Source organism: Astyanax mexicanus, chromosome 3, assembly GCF_023375975.1.
Source record: "Astyanax mexicanus isolate ESR-SI-001 chromosome 3, AstMex3_surface, whole genome shotgun sequence".
NCBI lineage: Eukaryota > Metazoa > Chordata > Actinopteri > Characiformes > Acestrorhamphidae > Astyanax > Astyanax mexicanus.
Genome location: NC_064410.1, coordinates 42,795,539 through 42,818,530, shown reverse-complemented (window position 1 = coordinate 42,818,530; position 22,992 = coordinate 42,795,539). Strand labels below are relative to the sequence as shown.

At 42.1% G+C, this 22,992-nt stretch overlaps 1 protein-coding gene across 5 annotated transcripts in view; it reads left to right on the top strand.

Moving 5' to 3' along the window:
- Positions 1-22,992, top strand: part of runx1t1 (RUNX1 partner transcriptional co-repressor 1) — a 70,789-nt gene that overhangs the window by 3,156 nt on the left and 44,641 nt on the right. Inside the window, exon 1 of one of the 5 annotated variants that reach the window (XM_049475349.1) lies at positions 21,199-21,417. The exons of 3 other annotated variants lie outside the window; for them this stretch is intronic. In XM_049475349.1, the coding sequence (XP_049331306.1) occupies positions 21,411-21,417 (7 nt within the window). In that variant the 5' untranslated portion in view covers positions 21,199-21,410. Of the gene's footprint in view, positions 1-21,198; positions 21,454-22,992 lie in introns of those variants that run through there. One more of the 5 variants, XM_049475350.1, reaches the window with a different exon arrangement.

Here is a 22,992-nt window from a genome sequence, read left to right as displayed (position 1 = left end):
TGTGGTAATGCCCCACAGCACCTTTATTAGCACCTTTATTTGTGCAAATAACTCATTTTTAATAGCTTGTTATTTTCTAATTAACTGTTAAATAAACAGTAATGAAAGTGATGCTCATTATTAAAGTCTTAAAAGTCTTTTTTGGGACTGGCCACAAATCTGAGACAAATTATTATTACGTCAGTATAATAACTGTATAATAACTGATCCACCTGATTTATTACAGTGTAATAAATAACTTTATCCACCTGATATGCCTGCATTCTCTGTTGGCTAATTACTGTGTGTTTCTGAGTGTTTCTGTGACAAACTGCAGACGTTCTGGCCAAGCGCCAGGTACTGTATCAGTGCAGTATGGGACTCACTTCATTAGTGATGTCACCCAATCGTTAACCCCTTACATAAACTAGCTCATTTTCCCATCAGAATCTTGCACCAATACTTAGCCTGTTTAATCGGCCTGCCTATTCATCTTTGTCCACTTTGACTGGGAAAATATGCAGCCAGGCTGCTCACTGCCAAGTTTACGTTTACGGCATATCCAGCCATGAGAAAAGCTTTGCATTGCACATGACTGTGTGAAAATGCTCTGTTGGTTAAGAGTGTGAATAGTGAGATTAACAGGGCTGTTGTTACAATACATCTTTAAAAGAAGAACGTCTGTGGCCGTTTTTTGAAATGACAGCCGTGTTCACCCTGTCGAGGCTGTGTTCTTAGGCTGCCCTAAAAGCAGTATACTGCGAAGAAACCTGCATCAGTTTTTTTTTCTCCCTCCAGCTTTGTCATGTATGAGGCTCTTTATATTCATTGAAGAGCGCATTTGGACTTGCTGACACACTCGACCCTCGGCTGGAAGTGAAGACTGGGAGATGTTTCTGTGCGCGGGGATAAAGCCCTCTTTTTGTGAGGGCTGTCGATTTGCTTCGACATCAGTTGCAGTGCAGGGCCGGCGATGAATTATTGATGTGGATGCCATCTCCTAGAACCTATGCTTCGGATCGATAGGAGGCATTGATGGGTTACAAATTTATTCGCAGGAGGAATTCAGAGTGCTGGTTATAGAATTTCATCACACGTGGATGTCAAGTGAGAGAAGAGAGGGGCAGAGTGAATGTGAGGGTGGAATTGAAATGTTATGTACTGTAATTTAATGTGAGAGTGATGTAATTTAACACATAAGACATAATAGCCAGTCCTTGCTTTTATCTCCAGTCAGTGTGACAAAGTGTGGGACAATTTATTTTACAGAATTGTAAACGATTGTTAATTACGGATTTATGCTATTTATAAACATACTGCTCATAGATATCCTTAATAAAAGGACAATGGTGGAATTCTTTTTAGTTTGCTCCATTTTAGACCATTTCTGTTTCTCCATTCATCATGACATAGTGTTTAAATAGTGTTACAAAGGCAAGCTGTCATTTTCAAATAGTGTAAAACAAAAAAAATACTTTATTTTTTTGCTTAGAATGTGGTGCAGTACTGGTTGTACACATTTGTGGGAAGAGCTGCTGTGGTAGAGCTGCTGTGGGATACAGGGTATATGCGAGTCAGTGAGGAGCCAGCGTTGGTCCAGGGTTAACCAAACAGCCCGCTGCTCCACTGCTCCAGCTGACAGGTGTCCTGGCTGCCTGCCCTTGCACGCTCTCTGTCTCTCTCTCTCTCTCTCTCCCTCTCTCTCTGTCGCTTGTTCTCCCTCCCTGTCTCTCTCACGCTCTCTCTCTCTCCCTCCCTCTCCTTCTCTTGCTTTCCTGTTAATCCAATACTCATTTACCAATTAACGTCTCTTTCTTTTTCTCTTCTATCGTTATTACCCCCGACATGTGTGTGTGTGTGTGTGTAAACCTTCACACTCACACACACATATACATTTTCACTTGTATCCATACATAATGTGTGCAATCTCTCTCACACAGTCACACACATACAAAAAAACACCTCCCTGTCTTCCCCTCTCCCCCTCTCTCTCTCCCTCTCTTTCTCTCTCGCTCTCCCCCTCTGCTCTCTCTCTCTCTCTCTTTCTCTGTTTATTTTCCTGCCTCCATCTGGACCAGGCTGATATTGTAATCGCCCTAATGCACATTGCCTTCCCCTCAGACTCACATACAATGTGCCATCCTGACAAGCCCCTTTTTTATTTCAGATAAGCCGGGGATGTGTGTTTAATGAATACAAAGCCGCGGTGTGTCGCCGTGCACTCTGCCAGAAGCTAATCTTATTGAATAGGTGCTTTTCAGTGATGCAGAACGCGATAACAGTGCAGGAGTGAAGATGTAACCTGTTATCTCGCACCTCCTCTATTTTCCTGTCACAGAATTTACATTTAAAGATTAGTTGTAAAAGGGTAAAAGATTCAGGGTGGTGAAGGTGTTAGGATGGCAGGGGCGTGTGCGTGAGGCTGCGCATGGGCATGCAGGCGTGCAAATGCGTTGGGGGGGGAGATGGAAGGGTGGGGTGGGGTTGTGATGAGGACGGTTGTGAGTGTGTGAGAAAGGGCAGAAAGAGAAAGAGAGACAGGGAAAAACGTAAGAGAGAGAGTGAGAGAGGAAAGACAGGGTCTGTGGTTCATGCTGTATCTGGCATGCGTGTCAGCCTTGCGGCAGTTTTCTAACCCTCTCCAGGCCCGGCTCCTTGTTCCCTGGGAACAGAGATTAGCACATTGTTATCTGTAATTGGGTTTGGTCTGTGGATCCAGGGCTGCACTGAGTCAGAGAGAAGGTGAGAACCGGCATTATGTATTGGTATATCTGTGCAAACGCTTGATTGATGGAGAATGTGTGCTGTGTAATGGGTTGATTAGGCTTTTTTCTTTTCTTTACGAGGTGACAATTGCTGAGGGATGGACTAAACCTCTTGCTAGATGTCCATAAAAACTCCTCCATTAAAGTGGGTGTGTTTTCTTTTCCCTCTTTTTCTACTTGTGCAATGGTCAGTAAGAAGCACAGCCAAACTGCAGAGGAGGCAGCAGAAATAGTAGCTACAGCTCATTGTAAGTGGGTGATGGTTGTTAGGAGTGTTATTTGCCCTCAGAGTCATGCTAGCGTGTCATTATGCTATAGAACACTTTTTTTTAGTAATTCCTCATCCGTTTTTTTTTCACAGCGCCCAGACTGTCCAGTTCCCAGTCTCTGATTTATGGGCCGCCTTTACCTAATAAATGTGATATATGGATTTTGATATGTATTTTATGAAAAGGGCGGCCTCTGCGGCCCAGTAAAGAGGAGTGTAATTAAGATTTGTTTTGAGCCCCGAGGCTCGAGTCCTTCAAGAGCTCTGGATCAATAAGCAGAGACAGTAGGTCCCTGTGTTTTCACTTCACATATTGACATATTCAGTCAATTACAGCTCCCGAGAAAAGGAGAGGCGAGGAGGGAGGGAGCCAGGAGAGCAAAAGTGAGAGGAGGAAAGAGATAGAAGAAGATAGATGAATGGAACTTTCTTTCTTCGTCGCTTGCTAGCTCTGGATAAGGAGAAAATACAGTTGTCATACGCAGTGATTTTTTATTTTTAAAGCATTACACAATGTTTAAAGCTCCCAACTGGGATTTTTTTACACTGCTATTAAATTTGACTTGCTGTTGAATAACATTCTAATAAAAAGTGTAAGGACTCTTCAACTGGCCTGTTTCTCTTTGTCATTGAATTGTTGTCAAAAGGATGGCGGGTGCTGTAGATAGGTTGGGCCTATCTACAGTTGGCAGGCAGGTAGTGTCACAGACACTGTGGAAGAACTGTAGAAATATGGAGGAGCTCACAAGAAGATTGTGTTGTTGCCAAACGATCAGCAGGCGCCTCGAAGATGAATGCCCGGCGTCAATTATTTTGCAGAAGAGTCAGTTCATAAAACAGTTCTAAAGTGCTGGAGGCAGGGGGAGGTATGGAGGGAGGCAGAAAACAGGCAGTAAAGAGAAGTGCAGGTGGGGGGGGGATGAACCTCTTCTTTTCAGAGTGTGTTTATTTTGTTAAACGGCTGATGCCGCTTGATGCTGAATGGAGCAGGACCCCTGGCGCATTAGATTCAAATGAATAGAGAATTGTTGCGAATTACTTGACATTATCTCCCCGTGTTATCACCATCTCTATGTGAAAGACTGAAGACACCATTTTAACATAACAGTACGTCAGCCATTAAAATAAGCTGCCAACGGTGATGCACTGCCAACTTACCGGAGAAATACCGCCTTAGTGTTTTTCTTTGTGTTTTGTAGTGACATGCTAGAAGACGAGGCAAGTGGGATCGCTTCCAGACTGGTAAGGTGAGACAGCATTGGTGAATGAAGAAAGATGATAAAGATCTTAAGTGCTTGCCCTCAGAGGCTTGTATGCGAACTTCATAGAAAGCGTGCGGCGAAGAGCAAAGCCACTCTTGGATCCTGTTTACGGTTGTTCGTGTGCCTTTTTTAAGCGGCTGGGAAGAAATTCCCCCTGCCAGGATGGTCAGGGCTTCCGGCACGAGCTGTGCACCTAGCGTTCACTGCTCTCCAGACATGACTGGAGAGTTAGAATGCCGGTTGGCCAGTTCCCAGGGTTGGCCAGGGTTTCTTCAGCTGCTTCAACACAGTGGAACTTCTCATCAGATCAGCCTAAAATAGCCAAGACACTGAAACTACCAGTCCCTGGAAAGTAGAGACACAACAATACAATGAGAACCAATGCGGCTATGTGGCAGTGTTTGTTTGAACATAGTGGTGTTTTAGTATCATGCGTCACCCATACTCCCATTTCCAGCCCTACCACATAACAGCTCACTGTTTTTTTATTGTGTAATTGTATGCATTATGAATCCAGTATTGGTGAGTGTATTATTACATATTTTGTGTAACAAATTGGAAATTCTATTGAAATTACCTTGAGAATCACTTTGTATGAAGATCACTGTAAGCTATACAGCACTAGCTGGTTTACTTTAAGTGGATCAATAAGGTACTAGATGAAGAGGCTGAAGGACACTGATCCATGCTGTATTGACCCACCCAGAGGACTAGTGTATCAATTAACCTTAATGTGTGTGACACAGCTACAAAAGACCTGAGGTTGTGGCTGCTGCCCAAGCCATAGGATCACTCCATCTCCTCATAAAGGTTTATACTTATTGATCATTAATAGGAATGATTGCTCCAGCCACTTAAATTGAAGAGTTATTACGAAGGGCTATTATTCAGTGATTGCTGTCAAACTATACTGACATGGCAAAAGTCATGGGACAGCAGTGTATAAGAAAATCATGAAGTATTTCCTCAGAGAACAGCTTAGGAGGGCCCTCACCTGTGTAAGTTGAACACATCAATTTAACAGTCCTCAATCCACAGTGTGATGTGTGTACCAGTAATATGTTAAAGAAGGCGTTACCTCACACAGTGGATAGCTCAGCACAGTGGGAGGTAGTGATCAAGTATGACAAAAAAAAATCACAATACACTCAGTTACTCAGTACTGATTCCTGTCCCATGATTTTGGTTTGACAATGTCATATGCAAGTGACATAGTAGATAATGAAATTATGGACCGGTAAATAGGCCTTAGGAGTTCTTAAAGATCTGAAATTTACTCTACGTTTAAAAACAGCACATTTGGAGATGATCTAGGTTTTGGCTGATATACAGTGAGCAAGCAACTAACCAAGCTTATGTAACCCAACTTATGTTGTTGACAGAAAAGTATAAGATCTAAGTTTTCCAGAGTTTTTGAGGAACAGTGCGCTGGTCGTAAATTTGCTGACCAGCATCTTTTAACGTGCAGGGATGAGGATGAGGTATGGATGAACTCCGCATGCCTGCCACATGGATTTGCACTGAGTGTTATTTCATGCCCTTGTGGTCCTTCTCTGATTTATCCCTTCCAAAATACACTTCAGTGCCAGTGTTTAAATAAGTGCAGATTGTGGTGAGCAGCGCAGCGGAGTCAAGATTAAGACCATACTCCGAACATGGACGGGCTTCTCGCGAAGCAATAAAATGGCAGAGCTTATAAATCTATCTTGCCTTATAAGGTCAGAAATGTTTTAAGTTGTTTCGGGGTGTTTTGTGCGTGCCAGTAATCTCTTTTCCATCTGTCTTTATGTCTCTTTATCAACATCTGCTTTTGTGCGCCATACTTCAGTAACAAGTATTCTTTATAGGACAAGGGTTCCCAGCTCTGCTAGTGCTATTAGCTTAGCCTTGACTACCGCTCCATGTGCAGATCTCCACATATGCAAACCATTACCCCCATACCATTCACCAAATGTAATAATTTTTTCCCCCTTTTCTTTTCTGGGGGAGTTCGTTTGTGTATCAGCGCGTTTTCATTTTTTCCATAACTGTAACAGACCCTTTTTTTTTTCTTTTTTTTTTGGTCTGGACTTAATATTCCCTCTGAGACTGGACAAATTACAGGCTCTCAGGGTGTTCAGGGGTGCACAAGTGTAATGGTGATGGTTCGTCCCCCAAAGTACTGCCCTGTCTGCTCCTCCCCAACCTTTATAAACAGAAAGGGAGAGAGAGAGAGACAACAAACAGAGGAAAAGAGAGAAAGAGAGAGAGAGAGGGAAAGGACAGCAGCGTCCTTCTGCTTCGTTCACAGCCGCTGCCGTCTCATTTGGCACATGAAAGGATGCGTCTGTTTCGAGCTGTTCCCCTTCTCAGAGGAACGTGCGCACACTTTGGCAGTGTTGCAAAGATATGATCTTAATCTGCTATTTCCTCTTTGGCAGTATTAAATTGTCCACATAATAATTCACAGCTGCACAGGGATAGAATGTAATGGTACAGCTGCAATTTTGTGTTTGTTAACCCTTTTTCTTTTTTTTACCATCATCTCTCCACTATATCCTCCTAGACCATAAAATGTTTCTGTGTGTGTGTGCGTGTGTGTGTGGGGGGTCGAGATTGCTCATCTCAGAGTTTTGACAGTGCTGCCTGCAAGTGTCTTGCATCACCTTAGACCTTAGCATTTCCATGTCCAACAGCAACCCAAACAAGCAGTGTGCAGAGTCACAGTATTTGAACTGCTCACTCATTTAATCCTGCTAACACACGAACACATGGCAGTGATTACACCGCGGCAGCCTGCCGAACGCCAGTTTCCAGGCAGATGTGCGGGGCAGATAAAGCCGCTGTCCTCGTGTGTCACCTGGAGTGGGGACGCAGCACGCATCAGTGACACCCGCCTCTCGCGCACGCCGCAGCCTCGCCAGGCCTCTTGTTGCTAAAGAGACAAATGCATTTGGCGCGCATGGCCTCGGGCTATTGCTTTTAATGACGGCGCAAACGGAAAAGTCAACGGCTGATTAGAGATTGAAGAGACATGCACAGGGCACGCTTATTAAGATCCCTTTGGCTCCTGCCTGGTCCCTTCCTGCCACACGGCACCGAGCATTACTCTCTGAAAAGCCCTTTGCGTCAGCTGGAGTGCTGGAGGCGCTTGCATGTTTGTGTTTGTTTGTGTGTGTGTATGTGTGTGTGTGTGTGTGTGTGTGTGTGTGCGCGCGTGATGGATTAGAGAGCTATAAATGTAGAGTTGGGGTTTATCTGCGATTGGCACCATATTTCTCTCCCCGTAGGATTTGGGGACCGAAGAGGCGGGGAGAGACAAGAATGCTTTTATTCAAAACAACTGTTTGTACGTAATTAACATATGAAAGGAAGCTTACAATCTGGCAAATCCCCACACTTGTTTTCAATTATTTATCTGCATTCTGGGCGAGGGCTGGCGGTGGGGTAGGGTGGGGTGGTGGTGGTGGTGGAAGTGGTTGTGGTGATGGTAGGCTGGAGGGATGAGAGGGGAGCTCCTCGGTGCCATGAAAAGGGAAGTGGTTTCTCTGTGACTGAGCAAGAGGGCCTCTGGGAATACACTATCACACATGATGAGATGGAAATAGAGTTAAGCTGTAGAGTGGATTATGGTCGATGAGGAGTGGACTGGCAGGCAGGCAGGCTGGGAGTATGGAGTCAACCCCCGCCCCCCCAATGCAACGAGATGCACACACGTCCGCGGGTCAGTGTGATTATTGAATGGGCTTCAGTCAGTGTTTAGTGCCTTTGTAAGAGACTGAGCTGGGCATTGATCTGACTGGAAACCACACGACAGCGTGTGAAATGTAGATGAGAGAGAGAGAAAGAGATCAAATACGGACAGAGCCTTCCCCAGGGATGCTGTTCACACAGCAGTTCAGATCTAAGATCTCTATCTTTGACTGAGGTCACCTGTATAGTGTTTGCCGGTATTCAAAAGTTTGTAGACGTCTTATTGTAGACATTTCTTCTGAAGTCAAGAGTATTGATAGAGAATGTATTCCATACTTACTGCAATAACAGCCTTTCATTTTGTGGGAAGACTTCACACTAGATGCTAGGAAGTCATTGGGAAGATTTGATTGCATTTAGCCACTAGAATGATAGTGAGATCCAGTACTGATATTACATGGTTAGCTTTGAATCACAAACACAATTCTTAACAACTATATCCCAAAAAAAGGTATTGGATGAAAAAATCGCTAGAAAAAAGTATTATAGTATTACAGCCCAAGCTTTATTCGCCTCCTAGCTGACCTTTGGTCTTGAGCATGGTGACCTTAGGTTTGCGTCCATCTGTTCTGCGCTATTCCATTCTTATAGCAGTGCTTTTCTCTGGGGATTATACAGATCAAATTGTGTACTGATGTCCCTTTCAGAAATAGTAGACATATTTTTTTTTGTACTAGGACTTTCCTGTCACTTGCAGTTGCAATGCTCCTGGCATTAGGAGGGTATAAACTAGCACATGCCTCCTCTGATACATGTGAGGTCACCAGTGCAGCATCCAATAGATTTTCCCCAATTTTCTCCCCAGTTTAGCTGAGAAAAAAACCCACACACTCACTAGAACTTTCTTGTCACATGCAATGCTCCAGACACTAGGAGCACAAGGACAAGCAAATGCCTCTTCTGATACATCTGAAGCCAAATACCATCTATTTTCAAATGCAGCCTTCAATAGAGCAACATGCCTTGAGAAAAGCACAGAATCCCTAGCTCTTATACATCGGCCAACAGATGCCTGTGCCATCTACCCACCAATAAAGAGCATGACTAGTCATGCTTTCTAATGGTGAAGCAGCATGACCCAGGATTTAAACTCACGATCCTTGGGCCAGCATCTTGGTCTAAACTAATCAGAGTCCAACAACAATATGGGCTTCATAAATGGTTAGACTCACTCATTAGACAGAGTTTCCAGAAGGCACAGAATCTGAAAGGCAGAATTTGGGTGAGGGCCATGATGGACAGAGAGAGTGGTCAGACAGAGATAAATCCATTAAAGACAGGGGACATATAACTGGGTGAGGTCTTCTGATTTCTGCCTTTGCCATGAGTTAAAGATTTATGGGCAGGTCTATAGTAGCACCAGTCACTGGTGGACTAGTCTGGACACAGCAGAGGAAACCAGGGGAGGAGCAGGTTCAACGAGAAAGAGAGGGCCAAAGAAATAGCGAGTGAGCGAAAGAAAGAAAGAAAGAAAGAAAGAAAGAGAGACACAGTTATGCATGTGTCTGTGCGAGAGACAGAAAGAGCTATTGAACAGACACAGCTCTCTGTGCCAGAAGCCGCAGAAGTATAGGAGCAGGGAGGAGCAGAGAAAGCAGAGGAGGAATGGAAAAGGGAGAAGCTGAAGTCAGAGGGATCACATGAGCTCATGTTTAGACGTGTGGGTTTGTTTCCTAATTTCACCGAGTGGACGAGATTGCGGTTGTATACCATGCTCAGCAATGCACTTTTATTTCAGACTCCTTCCTGGAATTATGGTTCATGGGCAGTTTAGAGTAAGACTGAACTGGGCTACATTTAATGGTGGAGGGTCACTGGGTTCATAGCTTTGCTGTGAATTGACTTGACTTTTTGGTGCATTAATTAGGAATTCATTGTAATTGCACTTATGCTACTAATGCTGAAGCAGCTATAGCTTGTTTGAGAAAGAGTTACCTTTAGAAAATAATTTGTGTCAGTTTTGTGTCAGTCTTTATCATTTGTTGCCTCTGTCTCTGTCTGTGAGAAGCATTTGCTTAGGTCTTGTCAATATATAGGCATGACATCAATAACTTTTGTTGATCATGAACTTTTTTGTCCATTGTGTTTTTTTGCGTATGTGTTATGAGTATAAAGAGTGTTATGAGTTATAAGTGTATAAATTAAATTCACTGTATATTTTCACCAACTGGCCTTGTGTATATGATAATACTATTGTTTATCACAATTATTCCTGAGCCAATAAATCGTCCACAGAATACCATTAATGTGACAGAAAAACTTTCCACTACTTAAGCAGGAAAGTCTGGAAAAGCCACCAGTTTTGTACTGGGCTTTCTCCTTCAGTTTTTATTTATTTATTTATTTATTTATATATAAAAAAACTCTTGCTCCTACCAGTATGCCTAAAGGAAAGCAGATTGAGATAACAGCATGAGTGTGTGTTTGTGTATGTGTGTGCTTCTTCACTCTGCATTTTGAAGAACAGAAAGCAATATGAGCCACACATGTGCTCTGTACCCTTACCAAGACTTGTATTGCTTCCCCCCCTGCAGAATTAGCTTTGTGTTGATATGGAATCACAGTCATGAGACGTGCAAACTAACAGCGAGACACTCGCTACTTCATATGTCAGCGGGAAGGAAGGGCTGCTATGAGACTGTGTGAGTGCTAAGTGCGTGTGTGAGTGTCCTAGTGTGATTTACAGTGAATTCAAAATGAGAAACAATTCTTCTTCTTTTTTTTCTTAGTTTTTTTTTTTTTTTCATTTTTGTTGTTTGTTTTGGTTCTTGTGTCTTGTCTTGTTCTGTTGTCGTTGTCTTGTTTTTATGTCGACTGTGGCGAGCGGCCTTACAGCCCTGGCTTCCCACGGCTTTGTGGAGTGGAAGACGGAGAAAACCTGAAATCATCTGCTTGCCGACTGACTCACGCTCTTTTTCATCTCTCTCTCTTTCTGTCTTTCCTTTATCAGCCTTGTTTTAGCCTGAACTTTGTGCATATTCAACTAAATGACCAGAAATCAGGATTCGTACGACGTGTACTAAATATAGCTCGGCCTTTATGCATATTCACAACTTACTAATTATGAATTAGAAAAGAAAAAAATCAATCAATTTGAACAAAGAATTGTGAAAAACTATAAGCATCATTTTAAACCTGAACCTAAACTCAAACTTAACCTAATCCTAACCTTAACCATAACTTAGACTTAACCTAATCGTAACCTTAACTTAACTTAACCTGAGTCTTTGCATTTCTGTATGCTAAGTTGTTGGCATATGGAAAAAAACACAACCAACAGTGGAAATACATGTACAAACTGTACCTGTAATACATTCATGCAAATGTTACAAATTTCATGGAGTGCATTTAAGTAGTATGTGTATGCTTTTAAATAGGAACTTGTTTTTTTTGTCCTCCTCTCTCTCTCTCTCTCTCTCTCTCTCACTCCCTCCTTCCCTCCCTCCCCTACCTCCATCAGCCCCCATGCCGTCTGCGGGTTTGATTCAGTGGCTAAGAGGCTTTCTTAGCAGTGGGCGAGAGATGCTAATGGTGCACATATGCTGGGAGACAGTGTTTTATTTTACGAGTCAGACATGAGGCGATTTTGATTCAGGCGAGGTTGAACATAACTTATCCATTGCTTCGCCTGCTGCCATATTTTATTAATGGCAATGCGCTTCTCGTTTTCTTCAACTCTTCTCGTCCAGCTGTTGACTCTCTCTCCCTCTCTGTCTCTCTTGCTTTCCTTCTATCTCTTGCTCCAGTGGAGATGCTAACTTTATTTAGTGTATTGTACACTCACACAAGCACTCACTCGCTCGCTCGTGCGCGCACACTCACACACACACAATAGGCGCTGCTCTGCGGGTGCTCCTGCAGTTCGGCAGGGCTGCTCACCTCAGCACATATCTGCAGTGCTTGTTGTCATGGCAACAGCAGCGGGCTGGGCGGCCGCAGGCGCTGCATGGCGTGGAGCGAGGTGAAGTGGGGCAGAGCCGGCCGCGGCCGGGCCGTGGGGTCAGTGGGCCAGTTCCGGCACGAGCGCTCGTCTCTCGCTCCTCGGGGACACTCTTCAGCTGACCTTCAGCGTGGGCCATATGTTTGCTGTGGCACTAAGAGTATAACCTATTTGAATATGCATGTGTGAAGTTCGGCTTTGACTTACGAGGTCATCTGACTGATCCACTTTTTTATATGGATATTTTTCATTGTTCCTTTTACCACAAATTGGGATATATTATCTCAATATGTATCATTGTGGATATAATGCAACATTAGCGCCACATTTCAAAAACTGATATAGTAGACTCATCTTGAAGATTCAACTGTTTTTTAAATTACTGGTGATATCCATACAATTCAATGTATTAAAATAAACCATTATCTCTGTTACTAAATATTAAAATATTAAAAGTCCAATAAACCTTTTAACCTGGCCAAGAACCTTTTAAGCATTTATATGATTTTATTCTACACTTATGTCCAAATGTCCAAATAGACCTCACCAACACGGTCGTGGCTGAATGCAGTCAAATCCTGACAGCGCAGTGTTCCAAAATATAAAAGATGGCCATTCTTTGAACAGTAGAGACAGTATCTTAGCTCTTATTGAATTCAATAATAATGCAATCCATTATCAAATATGAGTGTGGATTATCGGTCAGATATAAACAATCTTTTCATGCTGATACTGATATTTTATTCTAATATTACATTCTATGCCTAGAATGCAGAATGCATCCCTATTAGGACCTTGCCTCACACAACATAAAATGCATTTTTACTGTACATCTGTTTTCAGCTGTTTACACTCTCACGAGTCACATAACCCTTGGTTGGAGTGCTCTGTGGGTTGGGAGTCTTTCTTGTCCGGTCGGTGTTGTGTTTTTGGAGTGCAGTGGCACGCAGGGGAATTCCTGAGCACGGGGCAGCTCTTTGCCTCGCCCGGGTCTTCCTCAACAGGGACAGCGAGTGCCAGAGATAGAGGGAGAGAGGAGGCTGGCTCGGGCTTGTTGATGCCCCAGGCAGGGCTTGCGGAAGGCAGATAGAGGGGCTGGCCTCTCCGGCAGGACAGTGGGGGTCAGGCCACCAGCTCGCCCACCCTCGGGGCATCCGACTTTAATTACCTGAGTATCAAAACATCCCGGCCGGCCCGGAGGAGAGAGTGTGTGAAAGGGGGATATCAGGGGCCGCGCGGTCCCACGGCAGCGACATCCTGCCCGGCGAGGCCGGGCCCTGTCCGTCCTGGTTCCTGACAGCGGCCTATCTCTGCCGGGCCCGCGGTTCCTTCCATTCTCCAGGCCATTGTGTGGAAAAGGGCTGGGCCAGGAACGACTGGTTCCTGTTGGACTGGCTCTCTCCCTTTGGCCGGCCCCGGCGCTACTGACAGATTCCTCCTGTTTTGTTTTTGCTCTCTTTTTTGTTATTAGTGTGGAGGATATCAAGGAAAATAACAGATTGATGAGACTTTTTTTCGCTCTTATCTGCCCTCTTTTTCCTCTCGCTTCAGTGTTTGGGGCAGATAACCTTAAGAAAAAAAATGACTGACACGCTGCAGCAGCCGTCCTCTCTCTCTTTCACTCTTTCTCTCTCTTTCGCTTGCTCTCTCTCTCTTTCTCTCTCTCTCTCAATAAGGTGGATGAAAGAGAAAATGTTTGAGCGGGAATTTTTACACTTCAGTGAAATTCCGCCGCTTGTTTGTGGGTGTGAGTTATATTTCTTTTTCACTGTGGATTTCTTTGAGCTCCTCTCTGGAGCTGTGTGTGTAAAAGTGCTGAGCAGTAGAGCGAGCAGTGTTTGTGTGTGTGTGTGTGTGTTTATGTGTGTGTGTGCTGCACTATGCGAATGTAGGAATTAGTATAACACAACAATGGGACTGTGTGTGTTTGGGTGTTGGGGTGGGGTGTGGTGGGGGGTATGGGTTTGGGTGTGTGTCTGTGTCTTTTTTTCAGGATAGTTTCACCCAGTGAAGTGTGTACTACTAGCGCCACCTAGTGAGTAAGAATGTCAAGAAGGGATGAGTCATGTCACTCTGCTCTCTTTCTCACTCTCCTTATGTTTCTGATTTTCCTCTCTTTTTTTTGCTTTCTCTTTATGGGAAAAAAGTGAGATGATGCTGAATTCTATCAGACCTGAGGTAGATTTGATAAATGAGCTGTGCTGTGTGCCGGAGAGAGGAGCGCTGGTGCTCAGCCCACCTCCGGCAGCAGTGCTACGGCGCAGCGAGCATGACTTGGCTCCCGTTCAAACGGGAGAGCTGATTTGTGACTGATGAGATAATTGGCTTTCATGAATCAGCAGTAGAAGAGGGACAGGCTCTCTTTAGCACAACTGCCTGCATCCTCTCCTGCAGTTAATTCAACTCAGAAGTGTTGCAAACGCAGATGGATCGGAGGAGCACTTCAGTGACAGTGCAGGTAACTCTCAGGCTGCGCATTATATGGTTTTAGCATCGTCATTGCAATGTTCTGCTTCGCTGCTTTATACAAAAAGAAAGTTCACATTTGGGGTGTATTATGTGGACAAAAATGTGATGTGTGATAATGCTGGTGGATATTCTGCTATTGATGTGAAACTCGACATATAAAAAGATCGTAAAATTATTTTAACTTCCTCAGAGGTTTTACATCACTTGGCTTCACTTGTTTTCCAGGCTAAGAAGTCATTTGTTGTGTGTTATTAGAGTTCTTTCGATGTGTTTATTATAAAAACTCATATGATTTATGTTATGGCCATAATTCACACTATGTTGCTTGTTGCTTCAAATTAGATCAAATGATTATTAGCAAATGTATAAAGACTAGATATCCAACAGACATATTATCTGGAAATGTGTTTACAATTACAATTGAAGGTTATTTTTGGTGTAATTTCAAGACTGGCCAAACAGAACAAATATATAAAGGAAAACACTGGTTCATTTGACTAATTTATCCCTAAAACTCATTTGATACTGTGAACTATTTAATTGATTATTTGATTTATGTTGAATTTTATAAGCCAGTCATTAGTGAAATGCAGGTGAATGTAGGTGAAGAGAGGGGAATGAGGGCAGGGCTGATTAGGCCATGCAGAGAAAGTAGAGAGAGAGAGAGAGAGAGAGAGAGAGAGAGAGAGAGAGGGAAAGAGAGAGAGAGTAGCAGCCCTCACACACCGCCTGCTCTGAGACCCAGGGACACCAGAGTGGACAGATGGCTGAAGAGCTGGACACACAAATGCGTACCCGTATACACACACACACACACACACATGCTGTCCCTGTCCTCCTCTTACTGCTTCACTTTCACACACACTCTCAGTGCAGCACGGTGGACAGACAGAGAGAATGAAAAATGGTGGGCCAGAAAACATGACTCTACATCTCAGACTCTCGGCCGTTGGTGTGTATCTGCCTCTTACTCGCACTATGCAGCAAAAGTGCATAGCGGGTCACACATTACTGCTCCTGCCATCTGTTTGGTAGTGCCTTCAGAACAGTGAACACAGACAGGCTGACATATAAACAGGAGAAGAAACATATTTCATTTATTTATGTTCTTAACTGTGATTTACAGAATTGCAATATATATTTTTTACTAAATATGCCACAAAACATGGGATATCAATACGTAAATTGATCATAACTCCCACACTTTGTGATGAACACTTGGCAGGGTGCACAAAATAAAGCCACGTGACTTATCGATGTTCTGAGAGTGAGGTCTGGAAGTGAGTGCCAGATGGAAAGGTGGTACCTTCCATTTCTGGAGTCGTGCGAGCATTTAATATTTCTTTATCCACAGTGCCATATGTATATTGGGAATACACCATAGAAGACATAAAATACATTACCACCCACAGTGGACAGCACAGTGGGTGGTAATAATCATGACCAGTAGCATCAGGCTAGAATTGTCCTCGGGAATAGACAAGCAACCCCACATTCATATCCCGTGTGTGAGTTCAGTATTCTTTAGCTTGTATGGGTTATGGTGAAAGTCATGGGACATGATATAGCATGTCAATATATATGTAGTTCAACAATTGGCCTATTAACTATATCTTTAGACCATAAAATCCATTTTAATTTGATTTGATTTCCAGTTTGAGTTTGATGTAAGTAGTTTTGTTCTGTATCAATAAATCTTGACTTTTTTCTGCAGAACTGCACTAAACTATACAATTATCTAGACGACTAGCACAATTTTTGTTGCATGGTTAAAATCTACTACTTTGACTTAATTTCTCAGGTAGTTTAATCTAGAAATAAGAGACAATTAATATTTTATTACATTATTATCACATTTTGTAGGTATTTGTGGGGTTGTTTTAACAATTATAGTACTGTCTGTGTTTAAAGAGAATTAAAGACTCTGATATCTGTATTTGGATAATCTTATCTGTGTCTTTGTGAGCCTCGTCATGTACAGTATTCAGAGCAGGCTGAGGTTGGGATTGAAACTGAGCCATTTACACTGCGATTCTCACTTTCCTAATGGGCACTTGTGCACTTTAGGGGTTCGTTTATACAGCCGCCCCCCCTTCACCCCCTCTCTCTGCCTCTCTCTCTCTCTCTCTCTCTCTCTGTTTCACTCTCTCGCTCTCGGTCTCTCTTTCTCCGCACTGTACTCTTTGGCTGCCCTGCTTGCGGGTTGCTCGTCATAGAGCACTAATGGCTTCCAGCTGTGTGGAAAATCGAGCCCTTTGGGCTGGGCGAAGGCAGGGAGTAGGCAGAGGAAAGGCTAGACTAATTCTGCCCCTTTGTTCTGCGTCGGCGGACCACAAAGGACAGCGGCCCTCTCGCGTCGCTCCCTCCAGCACAGGTCAAGCAGTGTGTGAGGATATGTGGGGTAAATGTGTGCGAATGTGGCAGGGCACTGGCGGTGAATGCGGACACTGCTGTCCCACCCACTCAGGCCCCCCTGGCTCATGGGAGCAGGGCCAAGAGAGGCGTCGACAGTCAACTGCTATTCATCAGGAGCTCATTGGCTCCTTATTTCGAGCACCGCGGCCATTCAGGTCGTCAAGCTCTCAACACAAAAGTTGTGGACCAGGTCCCATTCAGCTTTGCCTGGTAAAGGCAAGCTCCAGCAGTTTAAAAAAACACTAAGCTTCAGTGGAATCCACTCTATTGGTGACTATTGCTGTCTTTCTTTGTATTTTCACCACAACCAGTTGCTTAAAGCAGTGCTTAAAGTCACAATTGAAGGTATAAGATATACTTACTTATCCTTGATATTGTCTAAATGCTTCAAGGTAATGTGTATACTTAGTAGTTCTAACCACATCCGTTCTTTTACCTTCTTTTTACGGTCTACTGTTGTATTAGGTGAAATTTTGCCTATTTAGACTCATTCATCTGAGCTCTACCGCCATTCACGTTGTTAAGCTCTCAACACAAAAGTCAGAGACCAGGTCCTATTCAGCCTGGTAAAGGCTAGCACCTCCAGTTAAAGAGAAGAAAACACTACGCTTCAGTGGAACCTCTTTAGTCCACAGTTCCCCACTCTCTCATTGTCTTCTTATTACTCTTTCAGTCTGTTAACGCAGTTCAGTTGCTTAATGCGGCCGTTTATCAGGCCGGGGTCGAATGTGCACTCTCCACTCCTCCCTGGGCTTCTGAAAGACACACACACACACACACTGGCTCAGAAAAGGCTAAAGGCTTGGCTGTTTTGCATGGTATGTCTGCCGTTAAGTCAAGCCAACAGTGTGTATCAGCTCTTTAGCATTGTACTCATTTAGCATTAAGGAGTGAAGGAGTAAAGAGGAGCCTCAGGCTTTGTACTGTTGTGCTGAGGAGAGGTGTAAGTGCTAGCCACACATGACTGAAGAGGATTTTTTCACGCATGATAACACACTCTCAACCCAAAGGCTCACATTGCTAGACATACATGATGCTAGCCTGCTTTTGTGTTTGTCATGCTAAGTGAAGGCTTTGGCACTTTTCAGCATTTGCATGTAAGTAGAGGCTTGTAGGTTGCTTGATTCTGTTCGGTTTGTTTACAGTGCTGGAAGTGCTTACTATCTGAGTGTGACTGAGTAAAAATTAAAACTAGGACTTTTATAGGAAGCTGAGGAAATTGTATTGTTTTGTATTGTTCATCAAAAAAAATGTAATCTGCAGCTAATTTCAATTTATTTTAATCTAATTAGTCAGTAAGGGTACAGTTATTGTAGGTATTTCCTTGACACCATTACTGATTATTGATCCTTATCTTAAGCAGCTCTATACAAGATCATTATTTTTGGCTTGTTTTGCCTTTTTTATTAAATAGTAAACTGCAGATAATGGTTGTGTTTTGAATAATAATTATTTTTTTATACTACTTTTTTAATCAATTATTCTAAAGTGTTTTAATGTGTTTGTTTGCTTGATTAAAACAATGTGACTATTTTAATGAAAAAAATAGTATTCTTAATATTTAAATTTTCTTTTCTTAACAAAAAACAGGAGAAAAAGTATGCCCTTTTGTGCATTAGGGCATTATTCTGCAAAAAAGGGGGGAAAAAACATACCTTAGTGTTAACAACTAGCCTCATCCGTATCATATACTGTAGGAACCCTTTAACTAATATGAGACATTATTATTTGTATTATGTTATTTGTTATAGCGTGGAATTATTTTATCACTGGGGTAATATGTAAATAGCTAATCACTGGAAATTCTATTTTTTTTATCAGTTTTATGAAATTAAAAGCTGTAGCAATTGGCTGGGATGCTAGCAGTTGTGTAGCCGCAGCTTGCTCTTCTGAGAAAACCACACACTTCTATATACTTTAATACTTTACATTAATACAATATAATAATTTTAATGGTGGTGTACAAATGTTAACAAACTATTAAAAGTGGTAGTGTACTTTTTTTTTTGTGTTTCAGTGGGTGTGGCCATTTTTGAAACACCAACATGCTTTGCAAAACGCTGTATTTTCATAATCGAGTCACACCAGCCCTATTGTTAAATCACTTACCTTATTTGGCTATATGATGTTTTTACCTGAGTGACTCTCAAATATAGTATTTTCTAAAGAAGGATGGAGAGAAGTAATAAGGAAGAAAGAATAGGAGGAAAAAGAAGAGGGTAAGAGACTAGGAGAAAGAGAAGGTTAAGAGACAGAGAAAGAATGAGTAAGAAGAGAGAGAGAGAGAGAGAGAGAGAGAAAATATGCTATTAAATGGAAGAAGAGGAAAAATTCAGTCCCCTCAAAACCCCACCCTCTCTGTTTCCCTCTCTCTCTCTCTCTCTCTCTCTCTCTCTTTCTCTCTCATGTGTTTTCTCCACATGGAGCTCATCTGCTGTTTAAGGCGGCTGGGAGAAATGCCTTCAAGCTGACAGGGACGGAAAGCCCAGACATATGTTAATCACATGCAGTGATGGCAGTCTGGGAGGAAGGAGAGAGAGAGAGAGAGAGAGAGGGAAGAGAGAAAGGATGGAGGAGAGGAGAGAGCGATAGGAGGGGGAGGGGGAGGGGGGGCTGTGCCACTCTAGAGACTTAAAACCCAGCAGCGGCGGCAGCAGACGAATGCCTTTGTTAGGACTCTCCAAATTGATTTTTCTTTTTTTAATGAGGCTGCTGCTGCTGCAGCTGTATCTGCCACTGACATGATGTGGGGGATGTGGGGGGTGGTGGAGGCAGGGGAGAGGGGGTGTTGTTTTAGAGGAAGGATGCAGCTCAGGTCGTACAGATGGGGAGCGCAGCAAGCCTACATTTTCATTGGCCTAGATATATAGGCAATGTATTAAGCCTATAGGTGCCCGCTGCGCATTATACCTATCTGCCGTAATCGCTCTAATACTGATGTAAAAGGTCCACTCTTTCACGTCCATGCAGATATGAACATGCCGCATATTTCCTGGCCTCAGATGTTGTTTTATCTGGGTGTAGTTGTAAAAATTTGAGCTGAGTTTGCGTAAGCAGGAGCAGATGTGCGTGAAATCACAGAAGTGGCCTGAACCCTGTTGTTTTTGGAGCAGTACAGCTAATGTAGAGCATATGAGAGAAGAGGCTATCCCAGCACTGGTCTCAGTTAGTATTGCAATATTTTGTCTTTTCAATACTGTATCTATTTTTTTTAAATAGATATTAGTGTTTTAGATCAATGAAAGTTGTACTAAAATTGCACTTTCTTATCATGATCGCCTTACTTACAGTATTGCAATATACTGCGAAGTATTAAATCGTAACCCCTGTATCATGATGCGTATCTACAAATTCTTAACAATACACAGCCTTAGTGACTTTATAATAAGGAGAATAGTGTCTCTGTCATTTTCACTACTGATGCTATTGCAGTATCTAACTGTCTAACATAGTCATAGAGTATTTGTGTACAATCTTGTTATAGTACTTTACAGTATGGTTCTTTATGGTTCTCATTATACCATTACTGCAGTGAGTTGAAAAGAAATGACACTCCCCTCCTATAGGTGGAGTTCAGGAGCAAAAATGCTAATTCTCGCATAATTCTGCTTTTAAGGCCCAGTTGACAGTTTGAATCCAGAAAAATTAATGAAAAAATTGATTCTAGAAATTAAGGAAGATTACTGTTACTATACAAATACCCAATGTGGTTCCAAAATGGATGTTGTTGAGGTCTGTCTAACATTAATATAGCATTAATATTCATACACAATATAGTCCATATACACATAATTAATAATTGACCTTTTTAATTTTACATATTTTGATTCGGGCAGATTTAAATAACATTGTCTCTAAACAAGAAATTAGAATGTTCCAAAGATTTGAGATCAAATCTTTTTACATTCCTTTGACTTTCACTAAGGTTAAGACTGATTTTTCCATCTTCTGTAAATTTGCCTTGTTGGAAGTAGAATATTTGTGTTACTTTTACAATAAAGAGGATATTAATCATTAAATAACACATCTTTGATCTCTGTTTATTCTAGACCACCATAAGACCACCCCTCTGTTTCTGTGTTCCTCTACTGCTTCAGTCTACCACACCATATGTTTTTTTTTACTTTTATTAAACAGTCTTCAACATCCAGCTCTTGCTCCCTCTTTATCCCCAATCCCCCCCTCTCCCCTCTTTCTTTTTTTCTTTTTTCTCACGTGAGCGTGCTCAGTAGTGTATGGCTGCTTCAGGTCAGCTGGGAGGAGACAGTAGAGGAGGCGGGCGATGTGGATGTGTGTGTGTGTGTGTGTGTGTGCTAGCTGTCATTGTCTCAGCCTTGGGATTCAGTGCGTGTGTGTGTGTGTGAATGTGTGTGTGCATGGTAGCGCGAGGCCCCTGTGGCCACACGTGCCCCCGTTAGCGCTGGGCATCCCTCTGCACAGAGTGGAGAGAGTCTAGTGGCAGCTCTCCATCTGCCTCTCACCCAGCAGCATCCAGCCTGGGAGAGAAAGAGAGAGAGAGAGAAGAGAGAGAGGGATACTGAGGATACTGTGTTTTTCCAGACTGGCTTTATCACTCCAGTATGCCAGGTGAGATGGGACAGCTTTGAGTTCACCGTCCTCAGGGTAGGAAATACATTTATTTTAATGTGAATTTTTTGGTCTGGAAAAATTCTTGGGGTACTAATGGACAAATTTCAAGTTTCAACTATGTAACTTTGTAACTATCAGCATTTGATGGTCCACAGCTTTTGATTGTGTGTTTTATGTGTGTATAGATTATGTTATTTATGCTCTCAGGTCAAAATCAGCAACCTCTTTCTTTTAGTGCAATGGTAGCATTTACATTTACATCCATTTACTTCATTTTCAACATATTTTGTGAGCAGTTTTGTGGAGGAAATTGTGCAGTTTAGTGGTATTTTGGCTCTTTTCCCAGCTTTACTTTATTGATGCTGACCATACATACTATACTGCACTTGTGTGAGGCTGCAGAGTATTCTTTCATTCATGCAGTATATCTAGCTTCTGAAGCTAAGCTAAATGAGCTCTTATGTGCTGACTTTTAGACCAGTTTCAAAAGTCCTTCTGCTCTCATTTGCCTACACACTGAATCTGCTCACATATCGTTTAAAGGATGAAAGCTTATCTGGTGTGTGGGTGTACTGAGCGCTGAAAAAGAAAGTGCGGCATTGAATGTGCTTGATTCAGCTTCCACATGATTAAAGTATAGGCTGTTATATCCACATGGGCTTGTCTTTAGGTTTGTTTACTTTTGGCAGTAATTAGGGGTAGTATGAAAAATCGATATATTAAAGTATTGTGATACTTGCTTTTGCAATAATGTATAGATTGTTAAAAACATAGTATTATTATTTTTTAAACAATTGATTCGACATACAATAGTTGATTGTATTAGACATCAGTGTTCTGTTCATTGGAAAAGTTGACTTTTTATTAGGGATGCACAAAAGTAAATAAACTGTGAACCAAAATTTAACAAAATGAAGCAATTGGCTGAAATCTAAAGGCTAAACACAAAAACAAGCCATTGGAAAACTATAGTTTGAAAAAGTTTGTTGAGCATTCAAACATTTTAACATCCCTGCTGACCAGCAAAGCACAGCACAGTATAAAATATTTTGACTTTTTATTATTTTACTGAAAGTGCTTTTTTTTTGTTGCAATTTTTGGCCCAATAATTGTAGTTGCATCCCTACTTTTATTGCATTTTTATACTATAGGACTTTACTATAGGACATTTAATTTTAAATTTTAAATTAATTTTAAAAATAGTATATTGTATCTACAGCTTACAGTATCACAATATATATCTCAAAATGAATTAAATCATAATCCCTGTATTAGGATACACATTGTATATCATATTGTTAGGTTCTTGCCAATGCACAGCCCTAACAGTAACAGTGTAGCTCTTATATATTTTATACATGTATGTATATATATATATATATATATATATATATATATATATATATATATAGTGGTGAAGCACTTCTTCCAGTGTACCAGCTGTACAGCTCTGTATCATTCAGTAACCGGCAACCAGCACAGTTCATGTTATGTTGCTCTCAGAGTGTTGGCTGGAAGATGAGATAATAGTCACAAATGGAGGGTAATGGGTGGAGGAAAAGTGAGATGAAA